Below are 17,087 nucleotides of genomic sequence, written 5' to 3'. Positions count from 1 at the left end.
TATTTGCATTCTTTGGATTTCTTTTTGAGAAAAGCAAATAAAGGACACGGTCACGTATTTGCATTGTTTTCGTCTGGGAAAGGGGCCGAAAGACAGTTTCTGGTAAAAGTCTGAGTAAAGATGAAAAAGGAAAAATAAAAAATAAAACAAACATGACATCACAGACGAAGTGCTTACCTACCATAAAATTAATATGGTACGGACGTGTACAAAGAATGCTCAAGCACAGGACCCAAAGAAAGTATTAGAGTGGAATACAAAAGGGAGGACAAAATAAGAAATACCATGAAAAATTTGTTGAGAAGGCGTTGACCTTGAAGATGACATGTGGGAAAACAGAGAGGAATGGAGGTTAGATAGACGGAACCCCACGCTTTAATGGGATATGTTATGTATATTAATTCTTTTAACATACTATTTTTGTATTATATTTGAAGGATATAGAATCAAAACTCGCTTTCTCCAAAATTTTCCATTTGTCACAAAACGCTAAAAACTTGTGAAAAACAACTACCTATTTACAGTTATCACACGAATTTGACCATAGAAATTAGTATTACATACTTAATGAAATACAACTTTCATAGATAATTAAATAATTAGCTTTTTTGTTTGGAGAAAGCGAGTTTTGAAGCAAACTTTTGGAGAAAGCAAGTTTTGAAAGAAACTGGTTTGGAGAAAGCAAGTTTTAAAACCATTTCCTGTTTTGAAGATGAAATTTTAAAACTTCGGTTTTTTGCTTACATTAATACAATAACAGTAATCAGTTACATTGTTTGTAGTTAAGGTAGACTTCGAGTGCCCTGAAACTATATAATCCGCTCAACTTAGACATCAAAATAGTTGGCAAATAACAAAAATTGCCGGAGAGCCAAATTTTGGTGGAGAGCTAGAGTTTACCATAACAAATAAAGTTTTAAAAGTCCCCATCGATCCCATGTGTGCAACAAAAGTTATTCGGGGTCAAAGGTCAAAATTTGAGATTTTTTGGATTTTCTCGAAAACGGTCTCTCTTCAATTCTGACCCCCCGGAGGGAGTGTAGTGGTCGACGTGATGTCGTGTATTGTCCGTCTCCAAAGATCTCTGTCTCTGGTCATTTCTTTTAATTCATGCATAGGTCTTTTGCATATTCCTATAATCTGATCGATCCATCTTGTTGGGGATCTTCCTCGTGATCTTCGGCCTTCCACCTTTCCTTGTATAATGAGTCTTTCCATGTTTTCTGTGTTGGCTCTCATAACATGTCGAAAGTATTTTAATGGTTGGAGATGGACTTTACTGGAGAGCCGTTGGCTAACTTTTAGCTCTCTTAAAATCGAATTATTTGTTCTATGGTCGGTCCAAGGAATTCGTAGCATTCGTCTCCAACAGAACATTTCAGTGGCGTCTATCTTTCTTCTTTCCGAATTTCTCAGGGTCCAAGATTCACATCCGTAAGTCAGTATTGGGAATATTAAGCAGTTAATCAACCTCATCTTTAACGCTCTTGAAATTTGACAGTCCTTCCATATTGTGGTCATTTTTGCTGTGGCGACTTTTGCTAGATCACATCTACGTTTTATTTCCTCCTGTAGTGACCCTGTGTTTGTGATTAATGATCCCAGATATAAGTATGAGTTCACAACCTCAAACCGATCAATTGTGGTTATATGTGGATGATTGTTATGTAGTCTATCCACTATCATGATCTTTGTCTTTGATATGTTTAATATCGTTCTCGAAAACGGTAAGTTTTATCAAAAAAAAATATCAAACCAAAGTTGTAGATCTTAACATTCTCTACAAAAATAGTCCTTACAATTTTTTTCCTAAGAGAGCTCGCATACCGAAGCAAAATCCTTCATCGCATGTGGCATGCATTGCGAAAAGATACGCACTGAGTGTCACATCTGGTCTTCGGTGAATCTTCGGTGACTTTCGGTGGAATTTTGTTCACCGAAAACGCAAAATACGCAAAACACCGATACGTTTGTATCTTACCGCAATGTATGTTATGCGATGTAGGGATATTGCATTTGGTTTGCGAGCTCCCTTACTATTACTGAGATATCGCGATTTTAAAAGTTACTTTATACATTATATGCACATATAAGCCACGTATATAGATAATGTGGCACTTAAGACAAATATAAATGCCTATTTGTGTCTCTTTTATATAATATGTTATATGTACCTACTATTCTGAAAATATTTCTTCAAAGGATAATCAGTCCCACACTGAATTTCCTCTATCTACGTGGCCTTGAAAAATATTTGGCTATACCATTGGTTAAAAAAGAACATATTGTCTATTGTAAACAATGACTACAATATTTTCCGTAGGTCTTGTTCATATTATCTGTTTCTTTTAGTGCTAAAGGTTCAGTTCAAGTGAATATAAATATTTATTACAAGCGTCTACCATTTAGCAGACATTACGGGCTTACAGTGACAGTGGTATTTGACTTTGATGAAAATATAACAGTTCCAGCGAATCAACAACAATTTTTCGCTAACATTAATAATAAATCTCGTTTCATTTCCATGTTAACTGACAAATTAACAGCTGCGAATATTAAAGTGAAACAAGCTAAAAATGACGCAGATGTCCTTATAATTGAGACAGCAATTGAAAAATTTAAGGCAACAAACACAACAATTGTAGTTGGTGAACAAGAAGCAATTACAACTATCATTGTCTTCCTCCAACATCAGCATCTGCTTTTCAACATTTGTATCGAGTATATTATCAAGTTCAATCATGGCTAGGCAATGAACTGAATCCAGAAGACTGGGGTTGGAAATTAATAGATAATACTCTGGAACCGATTAAAACCTTACTCCCACCTGCTCCAGAAAAACTTCTTAACACTATTTTTTGCAATTGCAAAAAAGGTTGTAGTGCCAAATGTGGATGTAAAAAAGTCGGGTTGCTGTGTTCTCTAGCGTGTACCAACTGTCAAGGTCAGTCTTGCTCAAATGTCCAGTTTAGTACAACAGAGGAAGACTCCTGTGATTTTAATGAAGAGACAGGCCAATGACTCAGTCACATTTGAACAATTTTTGAACATCCAGCAAGAGGAAGAGGAAGAAGTTGAAATCGAAGAAGGCTTGACTGTTGAAGTAGACTTTCAAGAATATGAATCTGATTGAAATATCTAAAGAAATCAAAACAACAGTTAACCTAATAATCAATAGCAATATCAATAATCAATATCAATAATAAGGTAATATCTAGAACTTGACCGGTATTGTTTCCTAAAATTATCCTAAAATTGTCAAAACAGTTAGTGGAGAAACCTACAGGGGAAACCACGGTAAAAAACGCGCCGAGTACACTTACTACCTCACAGGTGGTGTGGAAACGTGTGCATATCATGTATAATGTGACTCTTAGAATCGCGATATCTCAGGAATGGCAACTCTTAGGAAAAAAATAGTAAGGACTATTTTTGTAGAGAATTTTAAGATCTACAACTTTGGTTTAACGTTCTTTTTTGATAAAACTTACCGTTTTCGAAAAAAATCCAAAAAATCTCAAATTTTGACCTTTGACCCCGAATAACTTTTGTTGCACACATGGGATCGATGGGGATTTTTAAAACTTTATTTGTTATGGTATACCCTAGCTCTCCACCAAAATTTGGCTCTCCGGCAATTTTTGTTATTTCAAATGTCTATATAGACCGGCTTATATAGTGAAATTATTTAGATCAGCGGTTCTCAATCATTTTGGGCCATGTACCACCAAATACTTTTATTATTTTTAGTGTACCACCTAACTAAAATCCCTATCTAGCTAGGTGATCTAATTAACTATAATAGTGGTGCTGATTTTGGCTGTTTTTGCGTTTTATGTACCACCTCAAATAACGATATGTACCACCAGTGGTACATGTACCACAGATTGAGAACCGCTGATTTAGATGTATCTGGCGATTGTAGCATGTAGCCTGATCTGGTAGCTTTGGCGAAGGCTGATTTTTCTGACAATCAAACGATAATAGAAAAACACATAAAAAGTGCCAGACCGTAATTTGTATACCTTTTTCTAAGTCATGAGTGTAGCCTTTTCTTGTTGGTTGAAGTAAAGAACTATGCAAATAATTATTATTAAAGTTGATAGCTGATTAGAGTAAAAAACACTGACATTGTATTAGACAAATAGAGTGATTAAATCTGAATGAGTTCCCTCCATGCACTTTACAAGCCTCCTATTGGTAGTTTGGAGAAAGACGGGTTTCATGCAGAACTGTCATAGGAGAAAGACGGGTTTGATTCAAAATGCTATTTTAACATTTAATTTATATTGGATAAACCTAATTTTAAGTCAAACTAGTTGTGGATTCGTATATAGTTCAACAAGCAGATTCAGAAAATATAAACAACTCAATTTCGACCATTTATGGAGAAAGCGAGTTTTGATTCTATACCCCTCATTTACTCTAATATTACCGCTTCCAATGTGTAGTTTATCCGAGCATGATTTACATGATGCAAAATATAATTTAACAAAATAAATACAACATTTACAGAAATATATTTTATAAAAAATAGTAAACAACAAAGGATACCGATAGTATCTCTACTAGTAAATATTTTGACTAACTTAACAAAATAACAAAATAATAATTATTTATGTTGGAGGTTAGTCAAAAGTTCAAATCGAAGCAAAAATAAGTTTATCAAAGAAACCACACAATACGCGTCCAAGTCGGTATGCTATCATGGGGAAACCGCTATAATTTTAGCAATCTTATCTGACTTTGGAATGCAAACTAGTTTGTTTATATTATTATCATCGTTGACAACAAGTGCATCAATTGGAATGCAAATTTATTTAGTCCAGAAAGCCACTGCGCATCCGCTAGGAAAAATATTCTGATTCGGATTTTTTGCACAATCTTACTCAAAAAGGACCCCTTTTAACAAATTTGCATGTTGCCAGGACCAAAAGGTGGTCAAAATTTTTTGAAACGTTTTTTTTGGTTTTTTCCTAAAATTATTTTTTTGCATGGAAAAAAGTTTTTTTAGGTTTTTTGGATCAATCCAAACAGAACAGGTCTTTAGTGACTTTTCTCTAAAAATGATAGTTTTTGACATATAAGCGATTAAAAATTGAAAAATTGCGAAATCGGCCATTTTTAACCCTCAAAAACTATGTGAAAAACTGAAAATTTGAATGTTGCCAAGGTAGGTAGATATTCTTTAAACATCGATTGATGAAATCTCGAAGAGTTTTTTGCAATACAATATTCAAAACTCCTTTGTTTTTTAATTGCTAATCAAGCGTGCGCGACACTATTTTCCACCGACAGTATGGTGCAAATGAAAGGAATAAATTCGTTATTTCGTAAACCGGCGACTTTAAGAAAAAATCCCGAAACAGGTCGATTATTATTTTTAAGTTATGATATTGTGGCATATATGGTATACTAGTGACGTCATCCATCTGGACGTGATGACGTAATCGATGATTTTTTTAAAAGAGAATAGGGGTCGTGTGCTAGCTCATTTGAAAGGTTCTTCAATTCTCTATTCAGTAATATAAACATTTACATAATTATTTAAATAGGGTGTCCAAAAAAATTTTATTAAATTAAATTATTTGACAAAAAAAGAAGTAGAAGGACAACCTGTATAAATAATTATGTAAATGTTTACATTACTGAATAGAGAATTGAAGAACCTTTCAAATGAGCTACCACACGACCCCTATTCTCATTTAAAAAAATCATCGATTACGTCATCACGCCCAGACGGATGACGTCGCTAGTATATCATATATGCCGCAATATCATAACTTAAAAATAAAAATTGACCTGTTTCGGGATTTTTCCTTAAAGTCGCCGGTTTACGAAATAACGAATTTATTTCTTTCATTTGCACCATACTGTCGGTGGAAAATAGTGTCGCGCACGCTTGATTAGCAATTAAAAAACAAAGGAGTTTTGAATATTCTATTGCAAAAAACTCTTCTGGATTTCATCAATCGACGTTTAAAGAATATCTACCTACCTTGGCAACTTCAAACTTTCAGTTTTTCACATAGTTTTTGAGGGTTAAAAATGACCGATTTCGCAATTTTTCAATTTTTAATCGCTTATATGTCAAAAACTATCATTTTTAGAGAAAAGTCACTAAAGACATTTTCTGCTTGAAATGATCCAAAAAAACCTAAAAAAAAAATTTTTAAAGGCAAAAAAAATTTTAGGAAAAAACAAAAAAAAATTTTAAAAAATGTTTGACCACCTTTTGGTCTTGGCAAAATGCAAATTTGTTAAAAGGAGTCCTTTTTGAGTAAGATTGTGCAAAAAATCCGAATCAGCATATTTTTCCTAGCGGATGCGCAGTGGCTTTCTGGACTAATTAGATATTATGTCAACCAAATGTAAATCCTAATCATAAAAAAGTTATTAATTAAGTTAAAAATATATGTTCGTTTTAATCGTTTTATTTACTTCTAGAGTGTTACTCAGATTGGAAATAGCTTTATAAGATTTGAAGTTAGTAGGTAATTACCTAACAGATTTTAACTATCCTTTTTTCAAAGTCTACTTACTTATCCATGGCTTTACACAGAATATTGTGTTTGCCGTTTACATCCCAATTGCCATTTCTTCTTGTCATAATATCTTCTTTGTCTTAACATTCATTAGTTTTCTCATTGGTTTATTTCGCTTGGACCTTGTCCATTAGTGTTAATCTGCAACTTCTTCTGCAAAATATAATTTCCATTTCATTTATTTTGTATGCCATTTGTCACCTACGTCTCTGAGCCATAAAGTGAGCAGCTTTCCACATTTCTGTCTACATTATCTTGTTCCAGTTTTTTGTGTTTCATCGGTAAATAATCGGTAAATTCGTAGATTTTTACGTTTAACGTCAATATTTCTAAAACTATGCGATTTATCATGAACAACCTTCTATACAAAAATGTTCTACATTAAATTTGAAATAAAAGAGGCCCTATGCATAATCCTTCTAAAATAAACGGTTCCAAAGTTACGGAGGTAGGTTCCTATTGTAGTATAATTGGTACAAAAAAAGGGATAACCCAAACATCCAAAGTAAAAGTTTTCCTCCAACACCAAATTGTTCTATATGGTCCACATATTGTTCAGTAAAAAATTACACCATTTTGAGCGTCCGGTTTGGGAGGGGGGGGGGGGATGGGAGAGAAGTCGGGGTAAATTAGTAGTTTTTTTTTTCGTTAATATTTCTAAAACTATGCTTTAGCGAAAACAATGTTCTATACAAAAATGTTCTACATAAAATTTAAAACAAAAAAGGTCATATACATAAGTGTTATAAAATCAACGGTTCTAGAGTTACGAAGGGTGAAAAGTGGAGGTTTTCGATACTTTTTATATTTTTTGGGCAATTTATAATATTATTGTAGCGTGATTAGTGTAATTACTTCTAATTACAATAAAACTAGCGGTTCGTAATTTATATACGACTTTATTTATATAAGTTACAGACGAATTTATCTTATACACTAAACTTATTCACAAAATATGCCCGTATTTATACCCAGTTGTTATTCTGGAACAATCGACTCCCATCTCGAGCTATCGGCTTGTTCCGCCTACGTGACGTACCTTCCAGAATTCTCCGGCGAGGCCTAGCACATCCGATTACGTCATTCTCGAGGTGTTTACTGTTATACGGGGATCGGCCAAGATTTCTCTTCCGCTACACTGCTCCCCTCTTAAGATCTGAGCGTCTCGATCAGCAACTCTAAATGAAGGCCCAGGATGGCGGAATCTACACGACTCTCCAGCTCTGCATACACCCTTCAAGAAGAAATAACAGTCTACTGTCTTTGAAGGGTACGACATCTTCGGGTTCATGCAACACACAGTGATTTGTACACCAGTTCCTCTGAAGACCACTTCAAGCATGCTTCTCACAATCTTCCAATCCAGATTTTCTACTGCATGGCCTATTTTTGGTAAAGCCAAATTTTTGATGTCATAATTACACACGATTTTCTTCAAATTAGTTAGAGCACGCCATATGTTCTCGTAGCTTGGCGTGTCCGTATAAGACTTTCTGGTCACCATATACAGCAAAGATCGAGGACCATCTTCCAATCGCAGTACTCTTCCAATTTTAGGCTGCTGATTTCTTAACTCGTCCAGGCGGCCGAACTTTCTATTGAATACGGACGATATTCCTTTAGTCATCTCGAGGTCTTGGGCAACACAGTGGGCCAGAGAGACGTTTTCTGGAACACCAAACAGATCTTGCTGAACTTCTGTGGTCACGCCGAATCTAGCACTCTTTCTCGCTGCGTAATTTGACATAAATTGATTAAAACTTGGCTGTGCGACATCTTTCATCTCCTGTTGGAGGACTCGTGCTTCTTCTGTTTCATTTGAGCCAGCATATGGTGCAAGACGATTTATGTGAATAACTTTTGGTTTACCGTTTGGCAACTTCTTAATTCTATATATTACGTCATTTATTTTCTTCTTAACTTCATATGGACCTTCCCATTGTCTTTGCAGTTTAGGACATAAGCCTCGACGACGTTGCGGATTATAAAGCCAGACAAGATCACCTACTTCGAAGCTTTCATTCTTGCATCGAGAATCATATTGATCTTTCATTCTGTCACTGGCTATCTGGATGTGTTGTCGGGCAAGTTCATGAATGTTGTTCATTCGTAATTTCAGGCAGTCAACGTAGTCTTCGCCTGCAACATGTTCCTCGGAAGGTCCGCAGCCAAACTCTAGGTCGCAGGGCAACCGAACTTCACGACCCAACATCAGGCAGGTTGGTGTTTGACCTGTAGTTTCATTTACGGCCGAGCGGTAGGCCATCCGGAATAAATGAATGTGTTGGTCCCAATCTCGCTGATGTTCAGATACAACTTTGGACAAGTGTTTACCCATCGTTCGGTTCATCCTCTCGACCATCCCATCTGATTAAGGATGCAGGGGTGTTGTTCTGGTCTTATTGGCACCAATCAATTTACAAACGTTTTGGAAAAGATCTGACTCAAAGTTTCGCCCTTGGTCGGAGTGGATCTCCAAGGGAACACCAAATCGGCTAAAGAATTCTTTAACAAGTACCTCTGCAACGGTAGCAGCTTCTTGATTTGGTAATGCATAGGCCTCAGTCCATTTTGTAAAATAATCCATGGCTACCAGGATGTATTTATTTCCAGCATCAGTTTCTGGAAATGGACCTGCAATGTCGATTGCTACTCTTTCCATAGGACTGCCAACATTGTACTGTCTCATGGGTGCTCTCTTTTTACCAACTGGACCATTACCGGATGCACACAGTTCACATTTCTGGCACCATCTTCTTACATCATCTTTACAGTTCACCCAATAGAACCGTTCTCGAACCTTTTGCAGAGTCTTCGTAATACCAAAGTGTCCACCTGATGTACCGTCATGCAACTGACGCAATACTTCTGACACTTTACTTTTAGGTACAATCAACTGAAGCTTAGATTCTGTACCATCATCGTTCTCAAAGGTTCTGTACAGAAGATCATCTTTTAGTATCAGGCAATTCCATTGGCTCCAGTAGGCCTTGACTTCCGGACTACATGCACTAATGTTTTGCCAACTAGGTCTCTCACCTCGACGCATCCAATCCAATACTCTTTTTATACATGGATCGTCTTCTTGGGCTTCTTGTAACTGTTGTGGCTGCCATTGCTCATTAACGACGGTAGTTCGTCTCACAGGGCAAAGCTGTTCATCTACTTTAAGCCGGTGATTACAACTTTCACTGCATGGCCGTATCGAGGAAGCATCTGTATTTGAACCAACTCTTCCAGCCCTCTTCATGCGTCTCTTCGGCATCGTGTCACGAATCACCCTCCGTACCATTTCCACCAAACGTTCATCTTTTCTCTTATCGCCTTTTTCCACGGTTATTACTCGATTGTTTCGTGAAGCTTGGCTAGCTGCTTCGTGTTCCAAGGCAATAGCAAGTGCTTCATCTAAAACTTTCGGTCTTGCTAGTCGTAAAGCTTTCTGTAGTTCACTATCTTTCAGCCCATTGACAAAGGTATCTACCGCAATTTCTTCTAAAACGCTGTCTGGCACCTCCGGATAAGCCAACCGCACCACACGAGCCACATCTGCTTCAAATTCTTGCAGATTCTCACTTGCTCGTTGACTTCTACTTCGCAGTTGTGCTTTGTATACTTGTTGTAGATGGGCATCTCCATAGCGTTTTTCTAGACGAGTGAACAAGGTCTGGTAACAATTTTCTTGACCCTTAGGAATTGATCTTAATATATCTGCAGCATCACCTCGCAAAGCAGCAGTCAAGGAAACAGCCTTTTCCTGTTCGGTCCAATGATTGGCGGTCGCAATAGCTTCAAATTGTCTAAGATATATGGACCAAGAGGACTTTCCATCGAATGGTGGTAATTTGAATCTCATATTATGCGACGTTTCGTCTCTCGGTAGTTCATCTTTCACTACAGGATCTAAAGCTACTGCATTAACTGACGGTTGCACTTTTGTATCGGTTATCATGCTCTCTAATTCTTTGATCTTCTCTTCTACGGCCAAAACTACTGCATTAACTGAAGGTAGAACTTTCGTATTGGTTACCATAGTCTCTAGTTGTTTGATCTTCTCTTCTAACATTTCTTTATTGTCGTCTACACTTTTCTGTATCTTATCGAATGTTCTAGAAACTTCTTCAAATTTCTCATTGTTCTGTTTACAAACTTCTTCAAGTTTTTCGTTGTTTTGCCTACAGACCTCTTTAAAAGTTTCTTCAATCTTTTGAGAAGTCTCGTCGAATCTTTTAGCAACGTTTTCGAATTTCTCGTCGCTTTTTCTACTAACTTCTTCAAGTTTCTCGTTGTTCTGTCTACTAACTTCTTTAATTACTTGAGAAACACTTTCAAATTTCGATAAGATCGCTTGTTCTGCTGTCTGGAAGTGGAACGTCTTTGGGTCCTCTCCATTCTTCTTGAGGACCTCGTCGAGTCGTGCTTTCAGGACTTTCTTGGACCCACTGGCATCTTGCTCGTACTCTTCTAATTGTTCACGGAGCTGTTTTAGCGAGAGTTCTTCTAGCAACATCTTTAGTCGGCACACACGTACTTTTCACAATGTCTTTTAAGTCTTTCCGAATACCGAACAATCAACGCACTCCGGTTATTCCCGACGAATAAAGTTCAAAAGTCTTTTAAAGTCTCTCTGTAATTCACTTATTTATATCGCACTAAGTTTACCGAACACCGACACCAACTGTAGCGTGATTAGTGTAATTACTTCTAATTACAATAAAACTAGCGGTTCGTAATTTATATACGACTTTATTTATATAAGTTACAGACGAATTTATCTTATACACTAAACTTATTCACAAAATATGCCCGTATTTATACCCAGTTGTTATTCTGGAACAATCGACTCCCATCTCGAGCTATCGGCTTGTTCCGCCTACGTGACGTACCTTCCAGAATTCTCCGGCGAGGCCTAGCACATCCGATTACGTCATTCTCGAGGTGTTTACTGTTATACGGGGATCGGCCAAGATTTCTCTTCCGCTACATTATGAATGATGAAAGAAATTTTAAACAGGATTGTGTTTTGTAAATAAAATTTGCTATTTCAGTGGCCGATGGTATGGTAGTGATAAGCCCTTGAAGAAACGTCTCACCACCCAAAATCATCATTAATTGCCCAAAAAATATTAAAAGTATCGAAAACCTCCACTTTCACCCTCCGTAACTCTGGAACCGGTGATTTTATAACAATTATGTATAGGACCTTTTTTGTTTTTAATTTTATGTCGAACATTCTTGTATAGAACATTGTTTACGCTAAAGCATAGTTTTAGAAATATTGATGAAAAACTTAAAAAACTACTAATTTACCGACTTCTCCCCCATCTGCCCCTCAAACCGGACGCTCAAAATGGTGTAACTTTTTACTGAACAATATGTGGACCATATAAAACAATTTGGTGTTGGAGGAAAACTTTTACTTTGGATGTCTGTGTTAGGCCTTTTTTTGGACCAATTATACTATACTACCTCCGTACCTTTGGAACCGTTCATTTTAGAAGGATTATGCATAGGGCCTTTTTTATTTCAAATTTAATGTAGAACATTTTTGTATAGAAGTTTGTTTATGCTAAACCGCATGGTTTTAGAAATATTGACGAAAAACGTAAAAAACTACGAATTTACCGATTTCTCCCCCCTGTCCCCCCAAACCCGACGCTCAAAATGTTGTAACTTTTTTCTAAATATTATGTGGACCATATAGAACAATTTGGTGTTGGAGGATAACTTTCACTTTGGATGTCTGGGTTATGCCATCTTTTGGATCAATTGTATCATACATCCTAAATATGTATCTAAGCTCACATCAAATACATATTTGTTGACCACTCATCCTTTCCGTGTTGTTTTTGTTTATACATATAAATATTTACATGTTTGTCATTAAAATAATCTCCGCTTAATTCTTGGCATAAAAACTAAAAACTAAAAAGTGTATTGCCTCTAAACATATTACAGCATATCCTCTATGTTATTATCAATTTATATGGAACTGTCAATATGTTGAACCCATAATAAATTCATTGGCTATGATCCATATCGTCTAGCCTACATCCATTCTATTTTCCGCTTACAAACGCAAAATGTCAAAATATTCAGAATGCAAAAACAAGTATATTGCCAGACACAAATTTTCCGATAAACAATTTTGCAAAAAGATTTTTCACTCATCTTGATCTGATTGTTTGAAAATCAATTATATTGAATCATCTGGACCAGTTCCAATCTTTTAGTGAGAAAAAAAATTATGCAGCAGTAAAAACAAATAGTAATAGACTACTCAGCTATGATTTGAAAACATTGATATCCTAAAAATAAAACTTATTTACGCAATACGACCGGGTAAGATATAAAATATTTTTTATTTTTATCCCAAGTACGTGTAATAAAATTTAAATAAAAAAATTGTCTGTAAAACGTTTTCATAACAAACATGTGAGGATGTGACTTGTTTCAAACTTCGATTTAATACGCATATTAGACCAGTAAGGATCTGTTTTTAGGTGGATGTGAGAGGTGGCATTCAGATTTTTGCGGATAAAGTTAGGTGATAACTTCTTTAATAATAATTGATTTATGCTCCTTCTCAAATATTCCCGGAACATTAATAAAAAAAATAAAATATTTAAAAATTTCAAAAAATTTCGTTTTTTTCTACTTTTTTTTTGCTTATAACTTAAAAACTATTCATTTTAGAACAAAGTCCTATAGAAATAAAACAAAGATAATTAAATTTTCTATCAGATACGATTGGTTAAAAATGTCTTGATGTATCACCCTTGCTTCAAAATAGCAATAAATATAAAATAAGGGGGCAAAACAAGCCTGTCCTTACTCAATGATTTTCCATCACTTAGGTTACACTTGGAACCTTCCTAATTCGCTTAGAAAATTTTTGTAATGTGTTTAAACCGTACACCAAATTTCATTAAAATTGACTTACTAGATTTTGCATAATAATTTTGCAATCTAAACTTTTTTAAAAAATTAAAATTTTTTAAAATCTTGCACAACAAAAACTAGAACATACAAAAATTTGTCAATTTTTTTACATATAAAAAAGTACTCCACCTATCTAATGCACTTTACAGAATTGAAATCGGATTATTTAAGCAGCCTCAGCAATGTTTTAAAGTTATAAACAATTTTTTGGCTTATAAACAAATTAGTGCTGTGGCCAGGAGGGGGTGCTACGGGCTCCTTTATTTAGATGGACTTACATAAGTTTTTTTATGTATTTTGACCCGTAGAACACGAATTTTTTGGGTAGCAGTTGACCCGGATGTCGATAAGTTTGTTATAAACAAAGAACTTGAGGAATTACATAAAATCGATTTTTCGCAAAATAAATTTTTTTTTGTATTTCTTGGGTAATTCTAAGCAAAAATGTTCTTACAAGATTTTTCGTAGGATGCATAGTTTTCGAGATAAACGCGGTGGAACTTTCAAAAAATCGAGAAATTGCAATTTTTGAACGCGAATAACATTTGATTAAAAAATAAAATAGCAATTCTGCTGACAGCATTGGAGCATTGCCCAAAAATTAATTTTTTTATTATTAAACAAAGCTATTTGTTTATAAGCCAAAAAATTGTTTATAAATTTAAAACATTGCTGGGGCCCCTTAAATATTCCGATTTTAATTCTGTAAAGTGTATTAGATAGGTAGAGCACCTCTTTATATGTAAAAAAATTAGCCAACTTCTAAATGGTCTACTTTTTGTTCAGAAAGATTTTAAAAAAATTAAACTTTTTTAAAAACATTTAGATTGCAAATTTATTATGCAAAATTTATTAGGTCGATTTTAATGAAATTTGGTACACGATTTAAGTATGTTACAAATAATTTCCTAAGCGAATTACTAAGGTTCTAAGTGCCACCAAAGTGGTTAAAACATATTGAATAACAACAGACTTATTTTGCCTCCTTTTTTTTTATTTATTGCTATATTGCAGAAAAGGTAATACCTTAAGACAGCGGTTCTCAATATTTTTGTGTCATGTACCACCAAATACTTTTTATTATTTTTGATACCACCTAACTGAAATACATATCTAACTAGGTGATCTAATTAACTATAATAGTGGTGCTGATTTTGGCTGTTTTTGCGTTTTGTGTACCACCTCAAAAAATGAAATGTACCACCAGTGGTAAATGTACCACAGATTGAGAACCGCTGCCTTAAGACATTTTTTACCAGTCGTATACCATACAAAATTCAATTATCTTTATTTTATTTCTGTACGACTTTGTTTCAAAACGAATTGTTTTAAAGTTATAAGCAAAGAAAGCAGAAAAAAATTGATGTTTTTCTAAATTTTTAAATATTTTAATTTTTTTATTAATGTTCCGGGCATATGAGAAGGAGCATAAGTCAATTATTATTACTGAAAGTGTCACCTAACTTTATCTGCAAAAATCCGAATGCCACCTCTCACATCCAAAAATAGACGTTTTTTCGCAGATCCTTACTGGTCTATATTTCATCATCAGTAATAATATTATAAATTGCCCAAAAAATATAAAAAGTATCGAAAACCTCCACTTTTCACCCTCCGTAACTCTGGAACCGTTGATTTTATAACAATTATGTTTAGGACCTTTTTTGTTTTATATTTTATGTAGAGCATTTTTGTATAGAACATTGTTTACGCTAAAGCATAATTTTAGAAATATTGACCAAAAACGTAAAAAAACTACTAATTTACCGATTTCTCCCCCATCTCCCCCCCCCCAAACCGGACGCTTAAAATGGTGCAACTTTTAACTGAACAATATATATGGACCATATAGAACAATTTGGTGTTGGGGGAAAACTTTTACTTTGGATGTCTGGGTTAGGCCTTTTTTGGACCAATTATATTATACTACCTCCGTAACTTTGGAACCGTTCATTTTAGAAGGATTATGCATAGGGCCTTTTTTATTTCAAATTTAATGTAGAACATTTTTGTATAGAAGGTTGTTCATGCTAAACCGCATAGTTTTAGAAATATTGACGAAAAACGTAAAAAATTACGAATTTACCGATTTCTCCCCCCTCTCCCCCCACCCAAACCTGACGCTCAAAATGGTGTGACTTTTTTCTGAACATTATGCGGACCATATAGAACAATTTGGTGTTGTAGGATAACTCACTTTGGATGCCTGGGTTTGGGTCTATTTATACCATACTATGAGTATTTAGCACCCAACTGTTTGATTTGTGATGAAACTGAATCAATCATGTAGGCCTGGATCCCGTGTACCAAAAAAAGTTTATTAATAGCATGTTGAAAATTTGTTAATAGCTTAACGGTGTCTAGTCAGACAAACTTTGATGTATGGGAACACTGGAACAGGGGAAGTTTTAATTTTGGAACATAATTTGAATTGTGGAACGTATCATCCTGAAAAGTTTATGATTGTGAAAATAGCAGGTTGCTTTTAAGTTTATTCAATAGCAAACTTTATAGAATATATGAAAAAATGTTTGTCCGACAAATATGTTGGACATTTTAATAAGTCCGACACGTAGAACTTGTCAAATGACAGGAATTATATTGGTGATAAATAGCATTCTGATTTTTTTATAAAAGTTTAATGAAAGGGTAAAAAATCAATTGGAAGTTCTGTCCGACAAAATACATGGAACGTTTTCGTAGTCTGATGATAGTAGGAAGTACGCGGTATCCAGGCCTAATATATTTTATACTTATATTATTTCATAAATATTTATTTTTAGGTGACAGTTGTTGTTTCTCCTTTAGTTTGGGAGCGTTTTCCGAAAAACTTAATAATTCTCTTGGGGGTACGTACATTCACTCAATCGAGATTGGAAACAATATGGTTGAAGATGTAATGAATGGATTTTTTAGACATCCTGACGAACAAATTGATGAAGTATGCGAGAAGCTTGGTTCAGATCCTGAACTGGCGAATGGTTTCAATGCCATTGGGTTTTCACAAGGAGGTCAATTTCTGTAAGTAGTAGCTTGTAAAGATCTAAAAAACTTGTTAGTTTGAATTCACTTATTTCAAATCCCATTACGTATAAAGTTTTAATTTGCATACTAGAATTTCGATAGAGACTTATCAACCAAGGGAAGAGGCACTAATATAGAGAAAGTAGTGGAATACAATAAACCTCTAGTTCTAATTTTTATCGATTTTCACAAGGCCTTTGACACAGTTAAGGTAAGCAAAATAGGCTACAGACGATTAAAGAATGCAGGCTAGATTATAGATATACGTATAAAACGTAATAATACGTATAAAACGTATTTATTTCCTTAGTTAAGCGGTTTCGACAAAATTATCATCATCGTAGCTAATGGTCAATGTAAAAAGAAGTATGTACCACCATTTAGGGTTGTAAGCGTGAGCATCTTATTAAACATTAGAATTCTAACTGCATTACAATATTATTATAGTCATATATACTTTAGTCATGATACAATAACCCAAGATACGACACGCAGCGTTCCTAATTTCGTTCAGGTCGCGCATGACATCACGTTGTGGGTAGATCCTTTACATTTCGAATGCATTGCCATTATGATTTG

General features: G+C 34.9%; 1 protein-coding gene across 1 annotated transcript in view; it reads left to right on the top strand.

Annotated features, from left to right (window-relative positions):
• The window catches only part of LOC126890756 (palmitoyl-protein thioesterase 1), a 47,800-nt gene that overhangs the window by 14,889 nt on the left and 15,824 nt on the right, over window positions 1-17,087 (top strand). The window contains exon 2 of the mRNA XM_050659926.1: window positions 16,268-16,505. Coding sequence (XP_050515883.1) covers window positions 16,268-16,505 — 238 coding nt within the window. The remainder of the gene's footprint in view (window positions 1-16,267; window positions 16,506-17,087) is intronic.

Source organism: Diabrotica virgifera, chromosome 8 (genome assembly GCF_917563875.1).
Source record: "Diabrotica virgifera virgifera chromosome 8, PGI_DIABVI_V3a".
NCBI lineage: Eukaryota > Metazoa > Arthropoda > Insecta > Coleoptera > Chrysomelidae > Diabrotica > Diabrotica virgifera.
The sequence above is the reverse complement of the archived record's forward strand: the minus strand, read 5'-3'. Positions and strand labels throughout refer to the sequence as shown.